Genomic DNA, 23879 nt, shown 5'->3' on the forward strand with positions numbered 1-23879 from the left:
TATGAAACATGGCTTATAAAGCAATTAAAGTTTTGCTTTGAATAGTGCAGCATTTATCATGTAAGATGAAACTAATGAAATGTTATCTTTTTTCTTCTGTTAGCATGTACTACAAAACCTGAAGAACTTAGGTGAGTAATGTCTTGCAACTTAGGAATTGCTGTGAAATGTTTGGAATTTATGTAGTTGCTATCATTAGCTAAACAAGTATTTAAGACTTATCAAAGTGTCTGGTTGTCCCTAGGCACTGGGGATATATCAGTGAATACATAAATACATAATGCCAGATAAAATTGACGTGATGAAAAATTAAAGCAGTTGAAGGAAGTAAAGAATGGGGTCGGGGCAGCTGTGCCATTCATAAAGAGAATGACATATATTTGTTATTGGCAAGTGGCTGAGGATCTAAAGATAAATTTTGATTCTTATGTGTAAGGAGCTCAAAGAACAAAGGTTGATTTGCAAATAAGCAATTTTATTTGTGGGATAAATCATACTTGGTTGCGGTGTATAGTCCTTCTTTACGTTATATGTTTCTGGATTTCATTTGCCTGTATATTTTTGTATTTGTGTGTCTGTATTCATCAGAGATATTGGTCTGTAGTTTGCTTGTAATGGATCATCCAAAAGCATGCAAACAGTTATGGAAATGTGCTGTAGAGCATCATGCCTTCTTCTGCCTTCAAGGCCCTGTCCAAAAGAGTTCTCATCAATCAGGATTTCAACTAGGATACAATTTAGATATAGGTTGATTTTAATAGCAGTTTTCTCTCTCTTTCATTGCATACAGGCCAAAAAATCTAGGCCAACCTTCTTATTTTTACAGATGTGGTAACTAAGTTATAGAGAAATAAAGTGGTTTGCCAGAGTCTTCATTGTCTGGTTTTTTATGTCAGGGTGGGTAATACTGGCTTTACAAAATAAGTTTGTGTATGTTCCCTTCTCTATTTCTTGGGAAGAATTTGTAAACAATTGGTATTAATTATTTAAATGTATGGTAGAATTCACCATTAAAGCCATTTTTCTCTTTATGTGAAGCTTATAAAATTCTTGATTCAATCTCTTTTGAGAGATCTATTCAGATTTTCTTTTCTTTTCTTTTTTTAATTGAGATAGGGCCTAGCTCTTTTACTCTGGCTGCAGTACAGCCTGAGCATGGCTTGGCTCACTGCAGCCTCACCCTCCTGGGCTCAAGTGAGGCCTCCCATGTAGCTGGGACTACAGGCACTTGCTGTCATGCCTGGCTAATTTTTGAATTTTTTGTAGAGATGGGGCCTCACTGTATTGCTCAGGCTGGTCTCAAACTCTGGGCTCAAGGAATCCTCCTACCCACCCTCCCATCCTGCACAGATTACAGGGATGAGCCCTCCCAGATTGAATTTTTTTTATCTTGATTCAGTTTGGGAGTTTGTGTCTTTCTAGAGCTTATTTCTTTTATCTATGGTGTCTAGTTTGTTGGCACACAGTTTGTATTCCATTTTGCCTTGTATTTCTAAAAGGTCCATAGTGACGTCTCCTCGTTCCTTTCTGATTTTTAGTATTTTGAGTTTTTGTTTTTTTTTTTCCTGGACTAGTCTAGCAAAAGTTTGCCAATTTTGTTGACCTTTTCAAATAGAACCAGCTTTTGGTTTTATTGATTTTTCTGTTTCATTAATTTTTGCTCTGTGTCATTTTTTCCTTCTGTTTGCTTTAGGTTTAGTTTGCTAGTTTTCTAGTATCTTAAGGTGGAAGATTAGGTTATTTAAAATCTTTATTTTTTAACATTTAAAGCTATTAAATTTTCTTTCAAGCACTGCTTTGATTCAGTAAGTTTTGCTATGTTGTGTTCTTGTTTTTTGGTTATCTCAAATTATTTTCTAACTTGTGATTTCTTCTTTGACTTGTTTGGTTATTTAGGAGTGTGTTGCTAAATTTCCATGTATTTGTGAATATCAAAATTTTATTTTTTCTAATTTTATTCCATGGTGGGTAGAGGATATACTTTGTATGCTTTTAATCCCTTTAAATTTATTGAGATTTGTTTTACACACCCTGCCATATGAGTCACCCTGGAAAATGGTTTATGTGTACTTAAGAAGGGGATGTATTTTGCTGTTTCTGAGTGGAGTGTTTTATAGATGTCTGTTCGTTTTTTGTGTTCAGTTCTTCTATTTCATTGTTCATCTTTTGCCTAGTTTTAATCCATTATAGAGAGTGGACTATTGTAGTCTACAACTATTGTCTGTTTCTTCCTTCCCCTTCAGTTCTTTCTGTTTTTGTTTCATGTATATTGTGGATTTGGGGTAAGTATGTATGTGTTGATAATTGTTATATTATCCTGATGGACTGTTCTTTTTATTGTGACAAAATGTTCCTTTTTATTCTCTAGTAACTTTTGTTTTAAAGTTTATTTTATTTGATGTAGATATTGCCAGTCCAGTTTTCATATAGTTACTTTTCCATGATATAACCCTTCCATCGAGTCTGGAAGTTTTCACCCATTATTTCTTCAGATATTCTTTATGTTCTCTTTCTCTTCTGGAATTCTTATTAACATGTAAGTTTTTATGCTTGGTGGTGTCCTACAGGTCTCTGAGTCTGTTCGCTTCTCTTTATACTTTTTTTTTTAAGACTATGTAATCTCACTTGACCTGTCTTTAAGCTTACTGATTCTTTTACCTACTTAAATCTGCTATGGAGCATCCCCTTTGTTAATCTTTTATTTCTGCTACCGTACTTTTCAATTTCAGAATTTCTCTTTGGTTCTTTTTTATAATTTCTATGTAGTGATACTCTCAATTTCATGAGACATAGTTGTCATACTTTATTTCTTTAGATGTGATTGGTTTCCTTAGCTCTTGAACATATTTAAAATAGATAATTTAAAGTATAGAGAACTAGAGGAGTGTTAGCCACATCTTCTTAGCTGCACCAACCAGGAGTAGAGCTACTACCATACTGAGATTGGAAATTGTGGTTCAAATGTCACAAACTTAGGCCTTAATGAGATTTAGTAGATTTTATTCAATAAATATTTCTCCACTTGGTGTGTGCCTTTTAACGATTAAAAAAAAATTTTTTTTAAAGCCAGGCACAGTGGTTCATGCCTCTGATCCCAGCACTTTGGGAGGCCGAGATGGGACGATTGCTTAAACCCAGGAGTTCCAGACCAGCCTGGGCAACGTGGCAAAACCCTATCTCTACAAAAAATATGAAATTTAACCAACCAGGTGTGATGGCACCTGCCTGTGGTCCCAGGTACTTGGGAGGCCGAGGTAGGAGAATCACTTGAATGCAGGAAGTTCACATGACTGCAATCCAACCTGGGCAACAGAGTGAGATCCCTGTCTCAAAAAAAAAAAAATTCTTTTTTTGGCCAGGCGTGGTGACTTAATGCCTGTAATCCCAGCCCTTAGGGAGGTTGAGGCAGGCAGATCGCATGAACCCAGGAGTTCGAGGCCAGCCTTGGCAAAATGGCAAAACCCTTTCTCTACAAAAAAATGCAAAAAAAAATTAGCCACATTTGGTGGTGTGCACCTGTTGTCCCTAGCTATATAGAGGCTGAGGCAGGGAGATTGCTTGATCCAGGTTGAGGCTGCAGTGAGCTGGGGTCGTGCCACTACACTGCAGCCCAGATAACAAAGTGAGACCCTGTGTCAAAAAAAAAAAAAAATTTTTTTTTAACCAGTTAAATGTTTGTTTCATTGGGGAGAGTATCCGTTTTTGTTTTCAAATTACCATTCTGAAAGTCTTGCTTCTGACGGCTCCATATATTTTATTTTATTTTATTTATTTATTTGAGACAGTTTTGCTGTATTGCCCAGGCTGGAGGGCAGTGGTGTGATCTTGGTTCACTGCAACCTCCATGTCCCGGGTTCAAGTGATTCTCCTGCCTCAGCCTCCCACGTAACTGAGATTACAGACACACACCACCATGCCCGCCTAATTTTTTGGATTTTTAATAGGGACAGGGTTTCACCATGTTGGCCAGGCTGGTTTCAAACTTCTGACTTCAAGTGATCCACTCACCTTGGCCTCCCTAAGTGCTGGGTTTACATGTGTGAGCCACCATGCCCAGCCAGTTCTATTAATTTTAATAGTATATATTACAATGAGTCTATAGTGTAATGTAATGATTAACATTTGTGTAAGGTTTGTTCTTGCCGAGTTTAAAAGGAAGAAACTGAGGCCAACACAAGAAGGTCCAATGTGAAGGAATTTATTCAGGATCCCGGGCGAGGTTCTGCAGTCCGACAGGAGGGGCCGGAGAAGTCGCACGGACTCCTCTCAGACAGGGGTTTTTATAGGGAGTGAAGGAGCTCGATTGGTTGTGGGAGAGCAGGACTACTATTGGGTGAGGTTACAAGCGTTTGTTTGCATACGGGACTTGGCTGCTATTGGCTAGAAAGACTTGGCTGCTATTGGCTAAAATCACAAGACCCTGCTCGCATACTGGGTTCTTTAAGGGAAGGCCAGGCTGTGCAAGAAGGGGAGAAGGGAACATGCCCAAGCATGTCTGAGCTTTTGGACAACGGTGGGGGGGCGATGTGCGTCTGAGCTCCCAGCGAGGCAATCAGCCTTACAGTTTGTTACATATTAGAATCTCCTAGGATGCCTGTTAAAGATAAGATTCAGACCATACCCACAGATGTAGTTTATTTTTTAATTTATCTGTACTCTTATATGGTGGGTGTCTCACTAGAGCTTTTTCAAAGGAGTTGGTTGTTTTTGGATGTTGAGAGTATCATCAGCCTTACCTTGAAATGTCTTCTTTTTTTTTTTAATTTAGAAAATTGTTAAAGTCAGGCCATGATTAGTGATTGACTGTAATAGCACTCTGCTTTTTGAACAAGGACTCCCCTCAAATTTCTTTAGCTGTTAATAGGCTGTTGAAAATAATAAATAATAATAATAATAATAATAATAAAATAAATAGAACAGGGAGGAAGTGTGGAATTCTCTCCACGAAATTTTTATTACGTAAAAAAGCCAACATTTTTTGCCTTTTCTGCACTGTATACTTTTATTTTTTCTTGGATTTATTTATAAGCTATGCTTTTAAGAAAAATGGAGTAATGACCAGGTGTGGTGGCTCATGCCTGTAATCCTAGCACTTTGGGAGGCCAAGACGGGTGGGTCACCTGAGATCAGGAGTAGCAGGCCAACATGACGAAACCCTGTCTCTACTAAAAATACAAAAATTAACTTGGCGTGGTGGTCCACGCCTGTAATCCCAGCTACTCAGGAGGCTGAGGCAGGATAACTGCTTGAACCCAGGGGTTGCAGTGAGCCAAAACTGTGCTACTAGTCTGGGTGACAGAGCAAGGCTCCGTCTCAAAAAAAAGAAAAAGAAAAGAAAAATAAAAATGGAATAATATTAGAGATTTTCTGTACATTTGAAACTATTTTGTTTATTTAATGGATTATGTCTTGCTTTCCTGAAAAGGAAGCTGGGATATGGGATATTAGAGCTTAAAGTAAAAAGTGAGTATCTGCTAAACTTAGCAGAAATGTAAACAAAGTATTTAGCAATGATATGTAGTTGAAAAATTAAGGCTTTTATTTGCAAAATAGGAGGTCCTTCTTTATATTCTGAAACACATTTCCAAAAAAAATATGAATATATATAATGTCTTTTATAATTATGGTTAATTTAACTTTAATGGCTAAATGTTAGTGTCTCTTCATTAGCGATACTTTTGGCCCTGGAAAACATAGCAGAAATGGTATATTTAAGGAATGATTTTTTTTTTTTAGACTAGGCTTTTAGAAATGAAATGTAGAGGGGGACCCAACTCTCCTGAAGGTTATTGAGCACCAGCTGTCACAGTGCTTGAGAAAACCTGAGCTCAGACTGGCATGCTGTATGCCCTTTCACTCTTGCCCTCCCAGTTCTGTTTGTATGAACAGTTTTGCTCCGTTGAACCATGGAAAACAGTACTGTTTGAAAAGTCACAACTATTTGACCTGAAAAGCTTCTTAACCTTGTACTCTGCAGTTTTGTAAAATGCCTATTTGAATAACAGATTTTTAAATTGGCTAGTGTCAGTCATTTTTCTTGTACTATTTTGGCTCCTAACTACTCTCTTGTGAGTCATGAATACTATAAAGTATTTTAAGAGGTGATGTTTTAAAGGATAGTTGACATTTCAATTACTAGTACTTCTTATACAGGCTTAATATACAGTAAAGAAGAAAAGAAAAATAGAGGAAATCAAATGAGTAGAAGGTATAATATGTAAGAGCAAAACAGGTCAGTTATTGTATGTAGTCTTTTAAAAGGCAAAACTTGAACTAGGTTAGTAATGAGAAATAATTCAGTAATTCCTTCATGTTCATGGAAATGAAAGAGTGTACATAATTATCAGAAAATAATGCTTTCTGTATTTCAAATCATTTGAAAACAGGAAGCTATGATTCAGTTAACATCACTTATAAGTATTTCGTTCTCATTAGTCTTATTGATCACCTACTGAAGTTATTCCTAGTTAAAAAGAAAAGCTTCAGAGAATAACCAAGGGACCATGGACTAGTAAGTCTAACTTCTGTACCAAGCAGGCTGGGTGAGATTGCATTAAGACTTAGGATCATGGGTATTCTGGGAAGAGCAACATGGTTAGTAAAAAGAAATTGTGCCTGATGGGTACAGTCTTTAAAATTGCCTTGGCAGTTGATCTACACTAAATTGTTTGTTTTTTGTTTGTTCGTTTTGGGATTCCTTTCTTTTCTTTTTTTTTTTTTTTCTGTGAGCCAGGGTCTTGCTCTGTCACCTAGGCTGCAATGCAGTGGCATGATCATGGCTCACTACAGCCTCAACCTACTGGGATCAAGCAATCCTCCTGCCCCAGCCTCTAAAGTATCTGAGACTACTACAGGCACCTACCTCCACACCTAGCTATTTTTAAATTTTTTGTAGCGATGAAGGTTTGGCTATGTTGCTCAGGCTGGTCTCAAACTCCTGGGCTCAGGCAGTCCTCCTACCTTGACCCCTGAGAGTGCTGGGGTTACAGGCCTGAGCCACCATGCCTCACCAATAGTATTTCTTTTAAAGGTATTTTGTTGTTGTTGTAATCACTATTATTTGTATTTTACTAATATTAATTCATTTAGTCATTCTAACAGTCTCATGCAAATGAATAACCCAAGGTGTACAGAGTGGACCTAGTGGCACAACTTGGCTTTGAACCTGAACAGTGGAAGTACAGGTTATGGTGACTCAACTTGTAATTGATTTGTAGTTCTTTAAAAAAATAGAACATAAAATGTGTTCACTCTCCATCCCCCAGCCTTTTAGCAGGGCCTCTCTTCATTCTTAGGTTCTTAACTGTTTGACTTTCATTATTAGGTAGTTTTTATTTTGCTCTCACCTTGTTAGAAAGACTTCTGGATACTCTATTCAGAGGTTGTATTTGAGAGCTTTGCCTGTTTCCTCTTAGTAGAGTGAGATGTTGGCTGGTTATAATATATTAGTCTTGATTATTGCTATGGGAAGTCTTTGCCGACCTGATGATTGGTAGTGATTTGCTTTTAAATCTACTTGGGGTACCCAAAATATTCTGTCTTTATCCTTGAAAGTTAGTGGCGAACAATAGGGATTGATTGTATTTACTTATCTGTCTCATTTTCCCGAAACACAGTGCTGTCATTAAATCTGCAAATTATTTTCTCACTTTCAAGGAATTTTTTTATAACTTTGAATTATTATTATTATTGTTATTATTATTATTATTATTTTGAGACGGAGTCTCACTCTGTCACGCAGGCTGGAGTGCAGTGGTGCCATCTTGGCTCAAGCAACCTCCATCTCCTGGGTTCAAGCTCTGGAGTAGCTGGGATTACAGGCGTGCGCCACCATGCCTGGCTTGAATTATTATTTATATAGTTGAATTTCTTACTTCAGGGATATCATTTATCCTTGTGTTAGAATGTCTGACATTAGGAAACTTTTTTTCTCATTTTGTTGTGAATTATAGTTTGAGTTTTTATTTTATTGAATTTTTTTTCCTGCAGTTCTCTAGGTTTTTTTTTGGTATTATAGGTTGAGGATTTTTTCAAGTGCTTTTGGGGGCGGGGTGGGAGTGGGGATAGGTACAAACTAAACTGAAAATTTTAAAACATATTTATAAGTCATTTGGAGAGGAAGGTGTACACACAGAGGTTTCAAACTTTCTAAGACTTTTTTACTAAGGCCTTTTGACTTATAAAATGCTGAGTTCTTGCCAACACTGGAAAATCTTGATGGTAGGAATATATAAAAGAAGTGACAGATAGGTTTATGTCGGTATTGTGTTGCTGTCTTTGTTAGGCCATCTTTGAAAGCTGTTGTCCAATGAATAAACATTAGTTGTGAAGTATATACCTCTAAAGCACGATTAAAATACAGGTATATGGAAACATCAAATGAGCAACTATAGAAAAGCAAGTATTTGCCTATAAGAACAGATGTTTTCAGGTATCAGACATTCTTAGTTTTATTCTTTATTTGAAACAAAATGTTAATATCTTTAAAATAAATCTTTCATTAGTGTATATGTAATCTTACAAAGTGGAGCCTTGTAATTTCATATAGAGATTTTAATAGATTTTTTTTCGCCCATTACAGTGTTCACAATAATGTTTCCACCCAAAGTAATGGCTCCCAACAGGTAAGACAATATTAAGTTTCTGAAACACTGGATCAGGGGTTAATTATGATAACAGTAGTAGTATTCATTGGATTTTCATAGTCGTATATGTAACATTGCACAAATTATGTGCATTCTCTTTTCCTTATCCCTTAAGTGATTTAGTAATAAGTTCCTGTTACTTTATTCTCTAAGATGCTATAAATGAAACAGGTGCTCTATAAAACATTTTCTGCCCCTGTGAATCCAAGAACAATAATTTAACTGATTACTAATATTTATTAACTCGAAGGTGGTATATAAAATTCAAGTGTTTGTTTACATTTTGTTCACTTTGTAAATAGTATGCTATTTTAGTATTTGTTGGTGAAAAGATCTTTTATCTAGGCAAAATAGTAATTTTTATAATTTTTGTCCAAAGTCTTGGGGGATGAGATCTGCTCTGCTTGTGAGTCCTTCCACTTCCTCTGCACCTGTGCCAGTGGAGATAGAGAATCTTCCACGGAATCCTGGAACAGACCAGCATGACAGGAAATGGTTTGTTAATTCCTGAAACTAAAATAAAATATTGCTTACTTAATTGTATTCTAAATTCCAAGCCATAATCTTAAAGTACTTTAAATGTGATTGAAAGCAAATTATTCATATTTGTGAGCCGGAAAGCATATTATTGAGTAATCATATTGAGATGGGGAAAATAAGGATGTTGGTGATGAAGGGAGTCCAGTTGTCTAAATGAAGAACATCTGGCAGCTGTCCTTATTTATTCTTTATTTGAAACAAAACATTAATACCTTTAAAATAAACCTGCTTTTATTAGCTTGATGTGGGAGTGGTGGATGGTTCTCTGTTGAAAAAAACTTCCTTGCTAGACAGTAGAATATTTTCCCACATCTGTAAGGAAAATATATCCACTACATGTTATTCCACACAACATGATGCTACTACTTCGAATGTGTTTTCTTCATTAAAGACAGAAGGTAAAGTCAGAAGCAAAACATGATTGAAATATGATAAAGTGTGATATACCCCATTTTCAGGAGATTGAGAGAAAGTCTGATGACAGGAAAAAGATACTTTGATCATTTAGACTTCCAGGGTCTTTGTTTAGATTAATAGTAAATATACAAATATGGATACTTTGTGGCTTATTGGAGTTAATCACTTGAGTTTATCCTTTCCCAAATAAATATATGTGGCTTGGTGGGGGCTCCTTGGGAATTATTTGATTCAGTGGTCATGTTGGGTGTATCATCTGTTCAAGTTATTTGTCTGTTTGTGAAATGAATTTTGATAATTCATAGGATTTTTCTTTTTTTCTCTTGCTCTTAGTTTGTTTAGTACCTGAAATCTAATGAGTTTCTGTGGTGATCTCAAGGTTTTGGTCAGCTTTCTGTGCAGCCAGTTCTTCCTTCATGGTGGTGGGTCAACAGTGGTTGGTGATTATTTTCAGTCTTTGCTATGTAATTATTTTTCACTGTCATTTTGGCTTCACTAACTGCAAGGTGCCTGGCTCTTGATGTTTGGGCATATTTTTACTTCAGTTCCAAATAACTTGCGATTAGTTTGTAAGATTGAGTTCCCCTCTCCCTCAGCCCCATTTTCTCCTTTTTACTTTCTTTCTACATGGGTGTGTGGTGGTGATAACTTTGTGTATATTTGTGTGCATCCAGGTACACACTTAAAAGTGTAAAGAGCGAGGCTTATAAAGGTCAAATTTATTTTTTAAAGTAATTTTTAGAAAGTTTCTTCAATTTCTTATGGAAAACACAGCTCCTGTAAGCAGTTATGTTTTATCTCATTGATGTTACCACCAAATCCTTTTGGCAAGGAAAAATAGTACTGAGACTTCAGCTATAAAAGAAATGTGTTATGTGTTTGCCTTTTACGTTAATATGGAATGAGAGTCTGATTAGTTTGCATACTAATTACGACATTGAATCTTTGAGTTTTTCCATATTAGTAGGTACATATTTAAATCTATTTGATTTTGTTAGGTACTACTTGGTTTCTTTGATGTATCCTTTAGAAAGAGCATTGAATTTATTAAATTTTAAGGAAAATGAAAAATTTGGAGCCATGTGTTCTCCTTTCTTTATGTGGTTGTACTGAGACCTCCTTTGCTAAAATGGAGAAAAATGGTGATCTTTATAACATAATGAGCCTCAGAGTATGTCAACAAGGGCATGGAACTGAATATAGAGCTGGCATGTTTAAGAGATAATGGACTCTCCCGCCTTCAATTAAAATGTGTTCTGCATTTCATTCTTTTTTCTGCATGCTTTGATTCTTATTAATGCTTTAAAAAAACATAAAGCAGTCCTTCTTTAGAAAGTGAGAAATGTTTAAAATTTGGAAATACTTCCTGTGTTTGAACAATTGGGCAGAATAATGGACCATTCTATTTCTGGCAGATAACTTTTAACCAATTTAATCTAAACCTACTTACTCCCTGTTCAAATCTTCAGCATTTTTTTGCTGGTATCTTTTAAATGACACCATTATTTGAGTGACTGATTTGGTATATAAGTAGCTTAGAATAATCAGGTATTTAAAATTTCAACTTTTGAGAAACAATTCATGTATTGTAAACCCATAAATCATTTGTAAGCAGCAACAAAAACAAAACAGAATAGTGTTTAGAAAATCTTGCATTGATAGAAGAGAACATAAACCTAATTTAATTTTCTAAATTTTTAGAGACCATAACTTGAGGGTTGTGATTTTTGTGAGCCAGGTCTGATGAACAAATTGTACTTCAGTTAAAAGAAAGATGATTTTGTTATAAAAAAGCCTTCCAAGTTTGTTTTGAAAAATTGTTTTGGTTAATTTCTTTTCAGTTTCCCTAAGGGATAAAGGTGATTTGGTTGAGTTAGAAAGATAAAACTATCTTTAAAAATGTATTTTTGCACATATTTTATATTTGGGGTGGTATTTTTCTTTGTAGTTATTTTAAATATGTGCTGCCCTTTCTGCCATGTCACAAGACTGATTTGCTGAACTTTGGCAAATGCTTTCTTTCTACTGGAGGACTCCGATCAATTATAACCAAGAACTGCATGTATGCGTGTTTCACTCTTAAAATTCTATAGGACTTTTCTATAGCACTGTGATAAAAGGTGCCTAATATGCTTACTAAACTCTTCTTGGAGGGGGTGTATCATCTCATCACTTTATCTGTACCTGTTGAATTTCATTTTGAGGTCCTGTGACCTTTGATTATATAAAGAGCAATGATGCTCTACTGTTAATTGAGAACATTGATGTAAAATTACATGGCCTCTGAAGGTAGATTTTTTATTTTTAGTGGTCTTTTGTGAATTTTGTTTCCTGGGTTACAATTCTGTGAAATCACATAATTTGAAGAAGAATTTTCACAGTTTTCTTTGTTCATGTATGCTTTTGTCCTTATGTAGAGTTGTTTTTTCAAATATTTGAAGTAGGTAGATTGTATTTTTTTCTTCTGATTAGAACCCCTAACAACATTTCTGCTTTTAATTTTAGTAACAGCATCAGGGACAGATACAGAATGTCTTGCTTTCTGATAAATTTCTTCTTTAATCACTTAACTGAGTCTGATTACTTACATGTATTTCCATGTTGATATTTTCCATTACATGTAACTTTGTGGATTTCCCCCATTTTGTTATTCTTGAATGTTATCATTGCATGGAGTAGATGTTGGTAGCTACTCATAGCGGTGGTGCATGCTAGTGACATTACCTTTCACCTTTACCTTTTACACATCCATTTTCTCCTATTCCTGTTGACTAACTGTGCTCCCCTCCCACTCCCCAACCATCCAGGCTCTCTGCTGCCAGTGATTGCTGTCAACGTGGTGGAAACCAGTGGAACACAAGGGCCTTGTCCCCACCCCAGACCGCACATAGAAACTACACTGACTTTGTTCATGAGCACAATGTGAAGAATGCAGAAATCCGTCATGATGTTCATTTTCCTGGCCATGCAGCCATGACTGAGATATGAGTGTTGAGCCTCTTAGTCATTGGGACTCTTTGTCATGCAAGTTGATGGTATACATTATCTGGTGTTTATAAAGGATTGATCACATTAAGAGTATTTGGGAGAATTTGCAGTGAGTCATTAGTTGTTTAGTGCTGTTTGTAATTGAATTCTTCCATGAAAGGGACAAGGAATTGAAGAAGCCGTATGCCATCAATGATAGTGACAAATATTTTGTGTTGTAAAGAGTATGTATACCATTGTGATTTTAGAAAGGTTTTCATGATTTTAGTATGTTGACACATCACCCAGCCTATACCTCAGGAGAAGGTTTGTGTTTGCGAACAAGGTGCCCATTATTACCCCACCACGTGCCATCCAGAGAGATCAAGGTTAAAAGAATCAGACACACTAAAAACACACTGGAACATGTCCAGGCGTAATATATCAGCCTTTTGAGATATTTATTAAAAACTCATTCTTACACACTATTTTAATATGTCTGAAGTGACACATACCTTAATTTCAGTTAAGTGCCTAAGATTTTAATTAATGTAATTTTTCATTACAAGCACTTTTACTTTTTAATAAACACAAATATTTTAACTTACCAAAAGATTTAGAGATCACATTAATAATGTGGCTCTTATATAGAGAAATCTGAATGGTTACTTTTGAATGGCTAACTGGTTAACCAGTGGTTAACTGAATGGTTACGTTACTACTGAATGGTTACACAAAATGGAAAACGTATTTACTTTTTCTTTTCATTTTACTGGCTTTTCTCTTTCATCTCATACACCTGACAGATTACCCAGGTTTGCAATAGTCTCATAATCTGATCCTGTACAACTTTTAAAATAAAATTCTGAAGCCAAAACTATATGATTTTTAGATTGTTTTACTATTTTTGACCCTTTTTTAACTTTAGAATTTAATTATTTAAGCTCTTTGTTTTAATTAATAGAGGCAAATTAACTAGAAAAAGTCCATTTCTGATAGGAAAACATGTAAGGGGAGCATTTCTTCTTTTCTTAGCTTTTTCTTATATTTTAGAAAAAATTTCAAACTTTTAAACTATGTATATAGAAATTTATAGATATTTTATATTTTGAAGAATATATAATGCTTCAAGATAGTGAAGGTTCATTATAAACAAATCATTTAATGCATCCTACTCACATAGAAGTTGGTTTTATATCTCAAATCCTTCGTGCCAGACAAAGATTAAAGTTTCAGAGGGCTTAATACTGGACTATTGGTTTAATACTGAATGGTTGGTTGCAGTTTGTCTATAGAAGACCTAAATAAGGAGAACTTACTATATTTAAAGAACAAAATCTGTAGGCAGGCTTCAATCTGAGTTCGGTATAATCATGTATAAGGAGATGGACACTCAAAGTATTAGCACATTCTCTTAATATAAATAGATCTGTATCTTAAATAGCTCAGCTCACACCTCTGTAAGTCCATCATCGTATAGCGAGCTTAAAAATGGCCTCTAATGTATGGCCTTTATAGCTGTTTTAGACTTTACATAGCTCAGATGATAATTGCTAAGTATTGTCGTTGCTGATTTTTTTCTTAAAAGAGAGGAATTTGGATCATAACATTTTAACCACAGAAGCTCTGGTTTGTGCCATTCAAGAAAAGATTTCATGGGTATATATATCATTTAAAAAACCCTACTGTTTCTATAGTGGAAACCAAAGAGGCACAATGAATAACAAGCTTTCCTGGTCTTTTAGAAAGATGTAAGGTTTGACTTCACTTGCTTTAAAATTATTCTTAATCTGCAGGACAGATGCTGATATAATGCCCCATATATATCTTAGCAGATTGTAATTGAAGAGTAAGATCTTCAGTTCATATTGAAAGTAGCCATTTCTATATTTTGAATTTGAGTTAATCAATACTGTTATATTTAAGTGAAGATTCACGTTGTAAAGAATTCATTTGCAAATTCCTGATGAGAGAAACTGGGTTGAAGGGGTGGTAGGGACAGAGGCAGCAATAGGGGTAAGGAAAGTAAAGGGCTAAGGCTGGATGGATGGTAGTAAAATTAAATTTGTCTGTTTATAGAAGTTCCCATATGCTTCAGAATTTCATATCAAATATTGCAAATATTTGTTCTTCCTACTGATATTTTCAAGATGAATATATATATATTGTTTCTAGCTATCAGGTACTTATAAGTAGCTCAACCTAAATTAAATAAATTGTCACCAACCTGTTTACACTCTCCATTTTATTATGCCTAAAAGGGTCAGTGATGATAAATTCCTGATTAGATAAGTAATACCCTCAGAAGCACCTTACTGGATCACCATTCTTTTGATCAAAGGGAGTCATCAGCACAGAACTTAAGTATTATGTCATTTAATTTACAGTGCTTTGGCTAATTTTATTTAACATAATTAATGTTAACATCTTGAGTTAGGTTGGTTATACTTTGACTGTTTTTATAGTAAAGGAAACTTACAGAAACAGCAAAGCTAGTGACCTTCACACTTTAATGCATGAACATAAACGAACTCATAAGTTCATTGTCTCTGTTGCATTTCAAAGGCATTTACCTATCTTGGAGTAAGAACTAACATTTCTGACCATAATAGAGTAATCCTAGATAACATGCTTTTAAGTGAATTAGAGAAAAATAAATTTTATTTCTCCTACTATGTGTATATCTATATTTCGAAAAGCACCTAGTATTCAAACACTCTGATATTGAAATACCAGTGTAATTCAAATCTTTTTTTTTTTTTTTGAGGGGAGTTTACTTAAAGTGTTGACCAAAAAAATGATAACACTTGGATCTTTTTTTTAAATTTCTTTTTGTTGTTTACTGTTCAGAAGGTATATCGGCAAATTGGATCTTTTTATTCACCAATGTAAACTGAACAAGTTTGAAGATGGCTGTTCCCTATCATGCCCCCGTGGTGAGAACTGTAGTTGCTTGAGCCATGGTACTGTGTTTGGTCAGACCACACCTCTGTTTCTAAACCATAGTTCATTGCTTTGAGAGGCTATTATTTTTATGTTAGTCTTTGAATATTGGATTTGAAAATAATAATACAAAGTTACTGTTTTTTATGGTTGGTATTAGGGCTTATATGGATTTGCTCAAACAAAATCATCTTGTCTCAGTAACATTTTATCTCTTTCCCACCACATAACTTCCTTCCTGAATTTTAATATGTATTATGCCACATCATCAGTTCTATGTTGCTTTCCAGGTTGTTGTGAATGCTTGCATGTGAGATGCTTTTACATAAGGGCTGGAATTGGAGTTGCCTCTGTGGTAGGAAAACAACTCTCTCTCCTTCCTGCTCCATGCCTGCCTCTTCCCCTCCCCATATGTATAAAATATGATTTGTCAGATCTTTCTAGATATTATGAATCCTGTGTATTTAGATATTGTAGTCTTCCTCTACCCCCTCTTTTACAGAACATAAAAATTTCTCATCCTCAGTTCCTAAAAATTTTTACTTTAGTCACATGAAAACATTGTGAGAATGGAATCTTGTTCCATTAATGTTAACCTTGGTGGTGTAGAAATTAAGACATGAAGCATGTCACTTTCAGTGTAAACTAAGTCAAGGAGCTTCATTTCTTTCACCAATTCTTGACTGTTGCTAATGTCATAACACACTTTAGTTGCTTTGAGCGCTTTGGTCTGGTGAGGAGGGACATACGTATTGTCTTTTTCAAAGAATGAGTGAAGAGGAGAAAATTTTAAAAGAAATTGGTGGAAGGAAAATAACTTTGGTTTTTTATTGATATTTTTATACTGAAGTAGAAAAGCAATTGTTTGTATTCTTCCTGAAGGAATTGTTCTCACAATTTTTTTATTACTAGATTATTACCTAAGCTTCTGTGTTACAAGCTGTGGCCTCAGTTCTAGGTGGTGGTGCTTGAGTGAACATTTTACATTTTGTTCCTGACAGCTGGCCAGCATTGTGTTTCTATTGGTATGGAAAAGAGATATCTGACTCAGAGAACATTTTCCAAGGATTGTGACTGAAGACTTCCTTAATGGTGTAATAATGTACCTCCTCATGATAACAGGTTCAACAGCTGTAACTCATTTTTTGTTGTTGAAGGAAGTTCCATTTGTTTTGTTTTTACCTACTTTTAATAAAGAATTGAGATCCAGTGTATGATTAGGATTTGTAAGAAATTGCAGATTCCTTAATAAAACTCACACCTACAGACATGACTAATCATTGATAATAATAAATGCAAAATATTTTAAATTATTAGGGATAGAATTTTAAAAATGAAAAATAAGAGGTGAGAATAGGAAGAAATTGCTGGCTTGATTTCTTGTGGAACTAGTTAGAGGAATATTCAGATAAACTGTGGAAAACATTAGAGGATGCAAAATACCATTGGAATTTATACCCATTAACAGAAGAATTTCTTATTACAAAACTATATTTGTAGCCTAGTCAATAGCTTCAGGAATTAATTAATTATGAACTCTGTAGAAGTTTGGAAGTAAGACCTGTGTTTAATAACGTGCGTTAAATCTTTCTGGGGATATCATCAGCAAACTCTTGGATATTAGAAAGACCTGGGAATATCTAGGTTATCACTTTTAAATTTTACAATCATGTTGGAGCAATAATATTAAAATATTTGAGTAGTAAAGGCATTGAATATTAGTCTGAGTCATCTACATTTGGTAAGGAGGCCTGGGGCATTTGTTGCAGTGAAAGATTTCAGGAATCTTGTATTGACATCTCTTTTTGTGATTCATCTCATTTGTTCAACACCTACCAGAGTACCTTGTTGGGTCTTCCTTGTACACAGCCATTTATAATTACACCTTTCCCATATACCCTTGAATTTCTTGACCTTCTCCCTGTTGTACACATCTGGTTAAATCCAGCTCTGTATACTCTGCATATAGATGGTAATGTGAGATACACACAGAATTGTTTCATGGTCTCTAAATTGTGACCACTAAGCTCAAGTGAGCTTTCAATGCTGCCTCATATCCTATGACATTTACTTAATCTATTTGTTCTCCTACAGTGCTGGGCTGACTTTCTCCTCTTTCAGACCACTTCCTCCCTTCCTACTCTTTGTTCTCAGCTGATGACCTTGCTTCCTACTTTATTAAAAGCATAAACAATCTGAAAAGATTATCTCTATACTCCCACCATTTTATCAGTGAACGTACCTGATCTGCATTTGGGAATATATTCCTTGGTTTCCCTGCTGTTACTCTAGGTGAACCATCCATACTCTGTTTAAGGCCCAGGTCCTTACTAGTTACCGAGATCCTCACCCCAAGTTACTCAAGACTGTCATTTGAGCAATTCTCCCTTTTGTTCTACTGCATTAGTTTTCTCTTTCTACTGGAATATTCTCATCAGCACAAAAACATCCTAGGATAGTGCACATCATTTAAAATAGAACTGTCCCTTGAATTTACCTCTTTCGGCTATTCCTCCATTTTTTTGTTTCACTGATAGCAAAACTCTGCTTTGTAAGAATTGTCTATACTTGCTATCTCCTCTTTTTCTTAATCTCTTGAGCCCATTCTAATCAAACATTATCCCTGACACAAAAGACTGGGTATGATTGTGCAGGTTGCATACTGTACAAGAGTGCCACATTTAAGAGAATGAGGTTCACATATTTATGACAGTGATTTTCCAGCAGATGGCACTAAGTGTCTTGTTCCAAAAAAGATCAATGTATTTGACAGTTTTACAAGAGATGGAAGTGTCTTAAAGAAGAACATTGTTTTACTCCATATAAAGGCTCTGCCTTGGGCTAATAGTGTTATGCCACTACTCCACCAAAATAGCTTTATTAGGTCACAAATGACCTCTACATTTCTAATCCCACAGTCCATCTTTTAGTCTACTTAATTAGCACTCAGATCAGTTGCTCACTTCTTCATGAAATTGTCACCTAGCTTAGAGATACCACTGTTTTTTGTTGTCTTCTAACAAGTTATTATTTTTAATCCCCTTTGCTAATTCCTAATTATCTCTCCAACCCGTAAACTCTGTTTCAGGAACTTTTCTGTAACAATTCATTCCCTTTGTAATATCATCTAGCGTTATGGTTTTAAATGCCATCTATACACACTGGCAATTTCTCAGTTTATATCATCAACCTGGACTTTTAAATTTCCAGACTTACATATCCAGCTGTCTATTTGACATCTCTTCTTAGGCATCTAATATTGGCATCTCATTTTTTAAATTATTTTGAGGTAATGTTAGGCTTAGAGAACAGCTTCAGGGATAGTGCAGAAATTTCCACACACTCTTGCCCTGCCTTCCCTTAATGTTTTTTTGTTTGTTTTTTGAGACGGAGTCTCGTTCTGTTGCCCAGGCTGGTGTGCAATGGTGCGATCTCTGCTTACTGCAGCCTCTGCCTCCTGGGTTCCAGCAATTCTTCAGTCTCAGCCTCTCAAGTAGCTGGGACTACAGGTATGCACCACCATGCCTGACTAATTTTTGTATTTTTAGTAGAGACGGGGTTTCACCATGTTGGCCAGGCTGGTCTTGACCTCCTCACTGCAAATGATTCACCGGCCTTGGCCTCCCAAAGTGCTGGGATTACAGGCTTGAGCCACTGTGCCCGGCCCCCTGTTAACATTCCACATAATGGTATGATGGTATTGTCAAAACTAAGAAACAAACCCTAAGAAATTAATATTGGTACAATACCGCAAACTAAACTGGACCTTATTCAGGTTTCACCAATCTTTCCACAAATTTTCCAGGATCTGACCCGAGATCCCATGTTACATTTAGTCGCCTTCAAGTCTTTGACAGTCATTCCATGTCTTTCATGGTTGGCCAGATGCCTGGTAGAATGTTCCTTGATTTGGGTTTGTATGGTATTTTCACATGATTAGTTTGAGGCCAGGGATTTGGGGGAAAATACTGCAGAGGTGACGTTGGGCATCCCGAATTTAATATGTTCAAAATTGAACAATATGTATCTCTTGACTCCTGCAGTTTTTCCCATCTGTGTGGTTTTTTTGTAGCTTTGTAAGTGGCAGTTCTCTCTTGTTACTAAGTCAGTGTGTCTTGAGCTCTACTGTAGACCTACTGAATCAGAAAACTGGAAGTGAGGTCTAACAATCTGTTTCACATGCCCTCCTGGAGATTCTGATGCATACTAAAGTTTGAGAAGCACTGATTTACAGCACAGTACCTTATAGTCATCTTGACTTCTCTTTGTCTCATACTCTAGATGTCTTTCAGAATCAGTAAATTCTATCAGTTGTGTCTTCAAAATATATTTAGGTCTACTGCTTGTTACTGTTGTTACTGCTCCCATCCTGTTTCCATTTTGTGTCAGCCCTGCCCTCTTAACTGGCCTAGCCATTGCCCTTGTTCCTCTACTGTCTGCTACTCCTTTCAGAAGCTGTAGTGATAACATCAGATCATGTCATTTCTCTGCTTAAACCTTTCAGTGTCCTTGTCTCAGAGTTAAATCTCAGATCCTCACATTGATAGAAACATGCTTTTCCCTCCCCTTCTATCAATCCTGACCTTGCTTACATCCAAAGACTCATCTTCTTACACTTGCTCAGACATACCAAGCATGTTCTGTCTGGATCTTTGTACTTCCACTGTTTCCTGGATATTCCTCCCTTGAATCTCTTATGGTTCATTCCAGAACCACCAGGTTTCTTAATGGAGAAGCCTTTCCTGACCATTATAAAATAATCACGTTCCCTGCCCCCTGCCCAGTTTTCTTTTTATTTTCTGTCTGCCTTACCCTGCTTAATTTTTTCTCACTCCCTTCTCCTTAGTATGCATTTATCATCTCTGTACAGACAGTCCCTTATGATGATTTTTAGGATTTTTCAACTTTATGATGGGTTTATCAGAGTATTAAGTGCATTTTTGACTTACGATGGGTTTCTCAAGACATAACCCTATTGGTAAGTCAGAGCATTTGTGTTTTTCAACAGAATGTGCCCTCCATTAAGGGAGAGCATTTATTTTGTTTCCTTCAGTATCCACAGACACTCCATATATATTATTTAATTGAATGAATGAATACCAAGCACATCTTGGCACACTTGGTGATACGGAATAGTCAAAATACTGTTCTTGGCTTCAAGAAATTTATACTCAAACTATAGAGTTAAACGGCTTTACAAATAACTGATAAAGTGCTAAGTCAAGCAAGAAGAGAAGTGGTTGAAGTTACGCCTTCTTGGCATTTGCATCAGGTTTGAAGAAGCCTTCTCGGCATTTGCATCAGTGAAACAGAATCAGGAGTTGAATGGATAAATCATTACAGTCCCAGGGACCTATAGGAAAAGAAAATTCTGTAGTTGCTAAGTGCAAGGTATAGTCCAGGAATGATGAATCAGGATTTTATGGGAAGGTATAGTGATAATGATAGCTGATTCTTGAGTGATTCTGTGCCAGACATTGTTCCGGAGGTACAGCAGTAAGTATTTAGCAAAGCATCCTCATTTAATCCTTATCAAGATCTGTAAGGTATTCAGGCTAGTGAAGAAATGAAGGCACAGAACAATGAGGCTGGGCTTCAATTTCAGACAGCTTAATCCTAGAGCCCAGCACTGGCTACTGTACTGCCTCCATAACTCTAAAGCTTGGTAGGGTCCAGATTTTAGAGAGTAAAAAGGAATGTAATAATTCTGTTTTAGAAAGATAACTCTGGAGGCAGTGTGAAGGATGAATTCCAATTGGTGGAAGACTGGATTATAAAAATTTGCTGCATCCATTCTATGTAATTGTTAAAGAATCAGGACAGTCTTCATATACTGTTACTAGAGGATATCAGTGACACATTGTTGAGTTAAAAACTTAAGTTGTTAAGTGTCCGAGGTTGTTCCCATTTTTGTAAAAGCAACCAAATCATGTATAAGTACACACAAAGAACCTAGAGAGATAAATAGCAGGTTTTCAGAAAATGGGAGTGAGGGCGACATTGCTTTTCTTAGCTATCATTCACAACTTTAACAATAAATTACTCCAAAGTATGAAGGGAGACAAGAACTGCTTCAGTTTACACAGGTAAGTGTCCATGAAAAGTAAGGAAATGGGTAGAAGAAAGAATGTCTTTACATATTTCTTTATACATTCTTCAGAGATGGTTGTGAGCTAGGACATTACCAAAGCCACAGGTTAAAAATATCACGTGTAACTACATTTTTGAAATTTTAAGTGTGTAATTCAGTGGTTTTAGTTTACTCACAAAGGTGTACAACCATCACCACTATCTAATTCCATAACATTTTTATCATCCCCAAAAGAAACCTTTTTTCCATTAGCAGTTACTCTCAATTATTCTTTCACACTAGCCCCTGGGCAAACACTAATTTGCTTTGTGTTTCTATAGATTTCCCCATTCTGGAAATTTGCTAAAAGTAGAATCATACAATGGGTGTCCTTTTGTATCTGACTTTCTTTTAGTATAGTGTTTTCAAGGTGCATCTATGTTTTAGCATTTATCAGTACTTGATTCCTTTTAATGGCTTAAAAATATTCCCTTGTATGTTGTGCAGTGTTTTATTTATCCATTGTCAATTGATAGACATTTGAGTTTCTGCTTTTTGTGAATAATGCTATGAACATGTGTTCTCAGTTGTCTTGGTTATATACATAGGAGTGAAATTATTGGGTCCTATAGTAACTCTATTTTTAACATGTTAAGGAACTGTCAAATTGTTTTTCAGAATGGCCACACCATGTGAGTTCATTGTTCCACATATTTGCCCACACTATTACCTGTCTTTTTTATTATAGCATCCTAGTTGTTGTGAAGTAGTGTATTGTGGCAGATGATGATATTGGTATTTTTTGATCTGCTTATTGACTCTTTGCTTATCTTTAGAGAAGTATCTACAGACAGTTTCCTACTTAACAATGGCTTGACTTAAGATTTTTCAACTTACGATGGTGTGAAACTTGTAATTTTGACATAATGTTGAAATTTGAATTTTGATCTTCTCCTGGGCTATAATATATGGTACATAAGATATTGAACACTTTGTTTAAAAATAGGCTTTGTGTTAGATGATTTTGTCAAACTGCAGGCTAATGTAAGTGTTCGGAGCACAACTAATGTAGGCTTGGGTAAGCTATAATGTTCTGTAGTTTCGCTGTATTAAATGCATTTTCAATTTACAACATGATCAGGATGTAACCCCATCATAAGTTGAAGAGTACCTGTGTTTCATTTTTTGCACATTTAAAAAAATTTAGTTATTTGTCCTTTTATTACTGAGTTGTGAGAGTTCTTTATATATTTAAGATGTAAGTCCTTTACAGATACATACTTCTGAAAAAATTTTTCTTCTGTATAGTATGGTCTGTTTTGGAGAATGTTCCATTTGTACTTGAGATTAATGTATATTCTGTTAGTGGAGCATTCTGTATATGCCTGTTCAGTCATTGGTTTATAATACTGTTCATCTTCTATCTATTTATATCAGAAGATAAGCTTACCTAGTTTTTCTGCTCATAAAGTAAAAGAATTGTTGTCTATCTCTAAACTTGTGATTTAGCTATGTGTTTCAGGACTCTGGTTTTAGTTACATGAATGTTTATAATGATATTTTCTTGATGGATTGACCCTTTTGTCACTATAAAATGTCCTTTTTTGTCTTTAGCAACCATTTTTATCTTACAGTTTTTTTTGCTTGATATTAGTATAGCCACTCCATCCCATTTTTTGTTAGTGTTTGGATGGTGTATTTTTTTCCTTTTTATGTCAGTCTTTCTGTGTGTTAGAATCTAAAGTGTATTCCTTGTAGACAGCATATAGTTGAATCACGTTTCTTAATTCATTGTGCCAATCTCTGTCTTTTAATTGGACAGTTAAACATTTACATATAATGTAATTACTGACAAGGAAGGACTTACGCCATTTCCTTTGTTTCTATATGTCATGTCTTTTTTTTGTTTCTCACTTCCTCTATTACTGCCTTTTGTTTTAAGTAGGTATATTCTGGTGTACCATTTCAGTTTTTTTTTCTGTCTCTTACTGTTTTAAAACATTGTTTTCTTAGTGGTTACCCTGGGGATTACAATTATTTTATCTTATTTTATTTCATTTTATTTTATTTTATCTTATTTTATTTCATTTTATTTTTTAGACAAGAGTCTCACACTGTCACCCAGGATGGAGTGTAGTGGCACTATTTCAACTCACTGCAACCTCTGCCTCCCAGGTTCAAGCGATTCTCATACCTCAGCCTCCTAAGTAGCTTATAGGAATGTACCACCACACTCAGCTAATTTTTTGTATTTTTAGTAGAGACAGGGTTTTGCTATGTTGGTCATGCTGGTCTTG

At 35.5% G+C, this 23879-nt stretch overlaps 1 protein-coding gene across 5 annotated transcripts in view; it reads left to right on the top strand.

Moving 5' to 3' along the window:
• The window catches only part of EPB41L5 (erythrocyte membrane protein band 4.1 like 5), a 141117-nt gene that overhangs the window by 61978 nt on the left and 55260 nt on the right, over positions 1-23879 (top strand). For 4 of the 5 annotated variants that reach the window (XM_012468373.2, XM_012468374.2, XM_012468376.2 and 1 more), the window contains exons 14-16: positions 104-131; positions 8582-8624; positions 9025-9140. In XM_012468373.2, coding sequence (XP_012323796.2) covers positions 104-131; positions 8582-8624; positions 9025-9140 — 187 coding nt within the window. Of the gene's footprint in view, positions 1-103; positions 132-8581; positions 8625-9024; positions 9141-12409; positions 14800-23879 lie in introns of those variants that run through there. The other variant, XM_012468377.3, reaches the window with a different exon arrangement.

The sequence above is a fragment of the Aotus nancymaae genome, unplaced genomic scaffold, assembly GCF_030222135.1.
Source record: "Aotus nancymaae isolate 86718 unplaced genomic scaffold, 86718_ANA_hifiasm-v0.15.2.pri h1tg000029l, whole genome shotgun sequence".
Taxonomy (NCBI): domain Eukaryota; kingdom Metazoa; phylum Chordata; class Mammalia; order Primates; family Aotidae; genus Aotus; species Aotus nancymaae.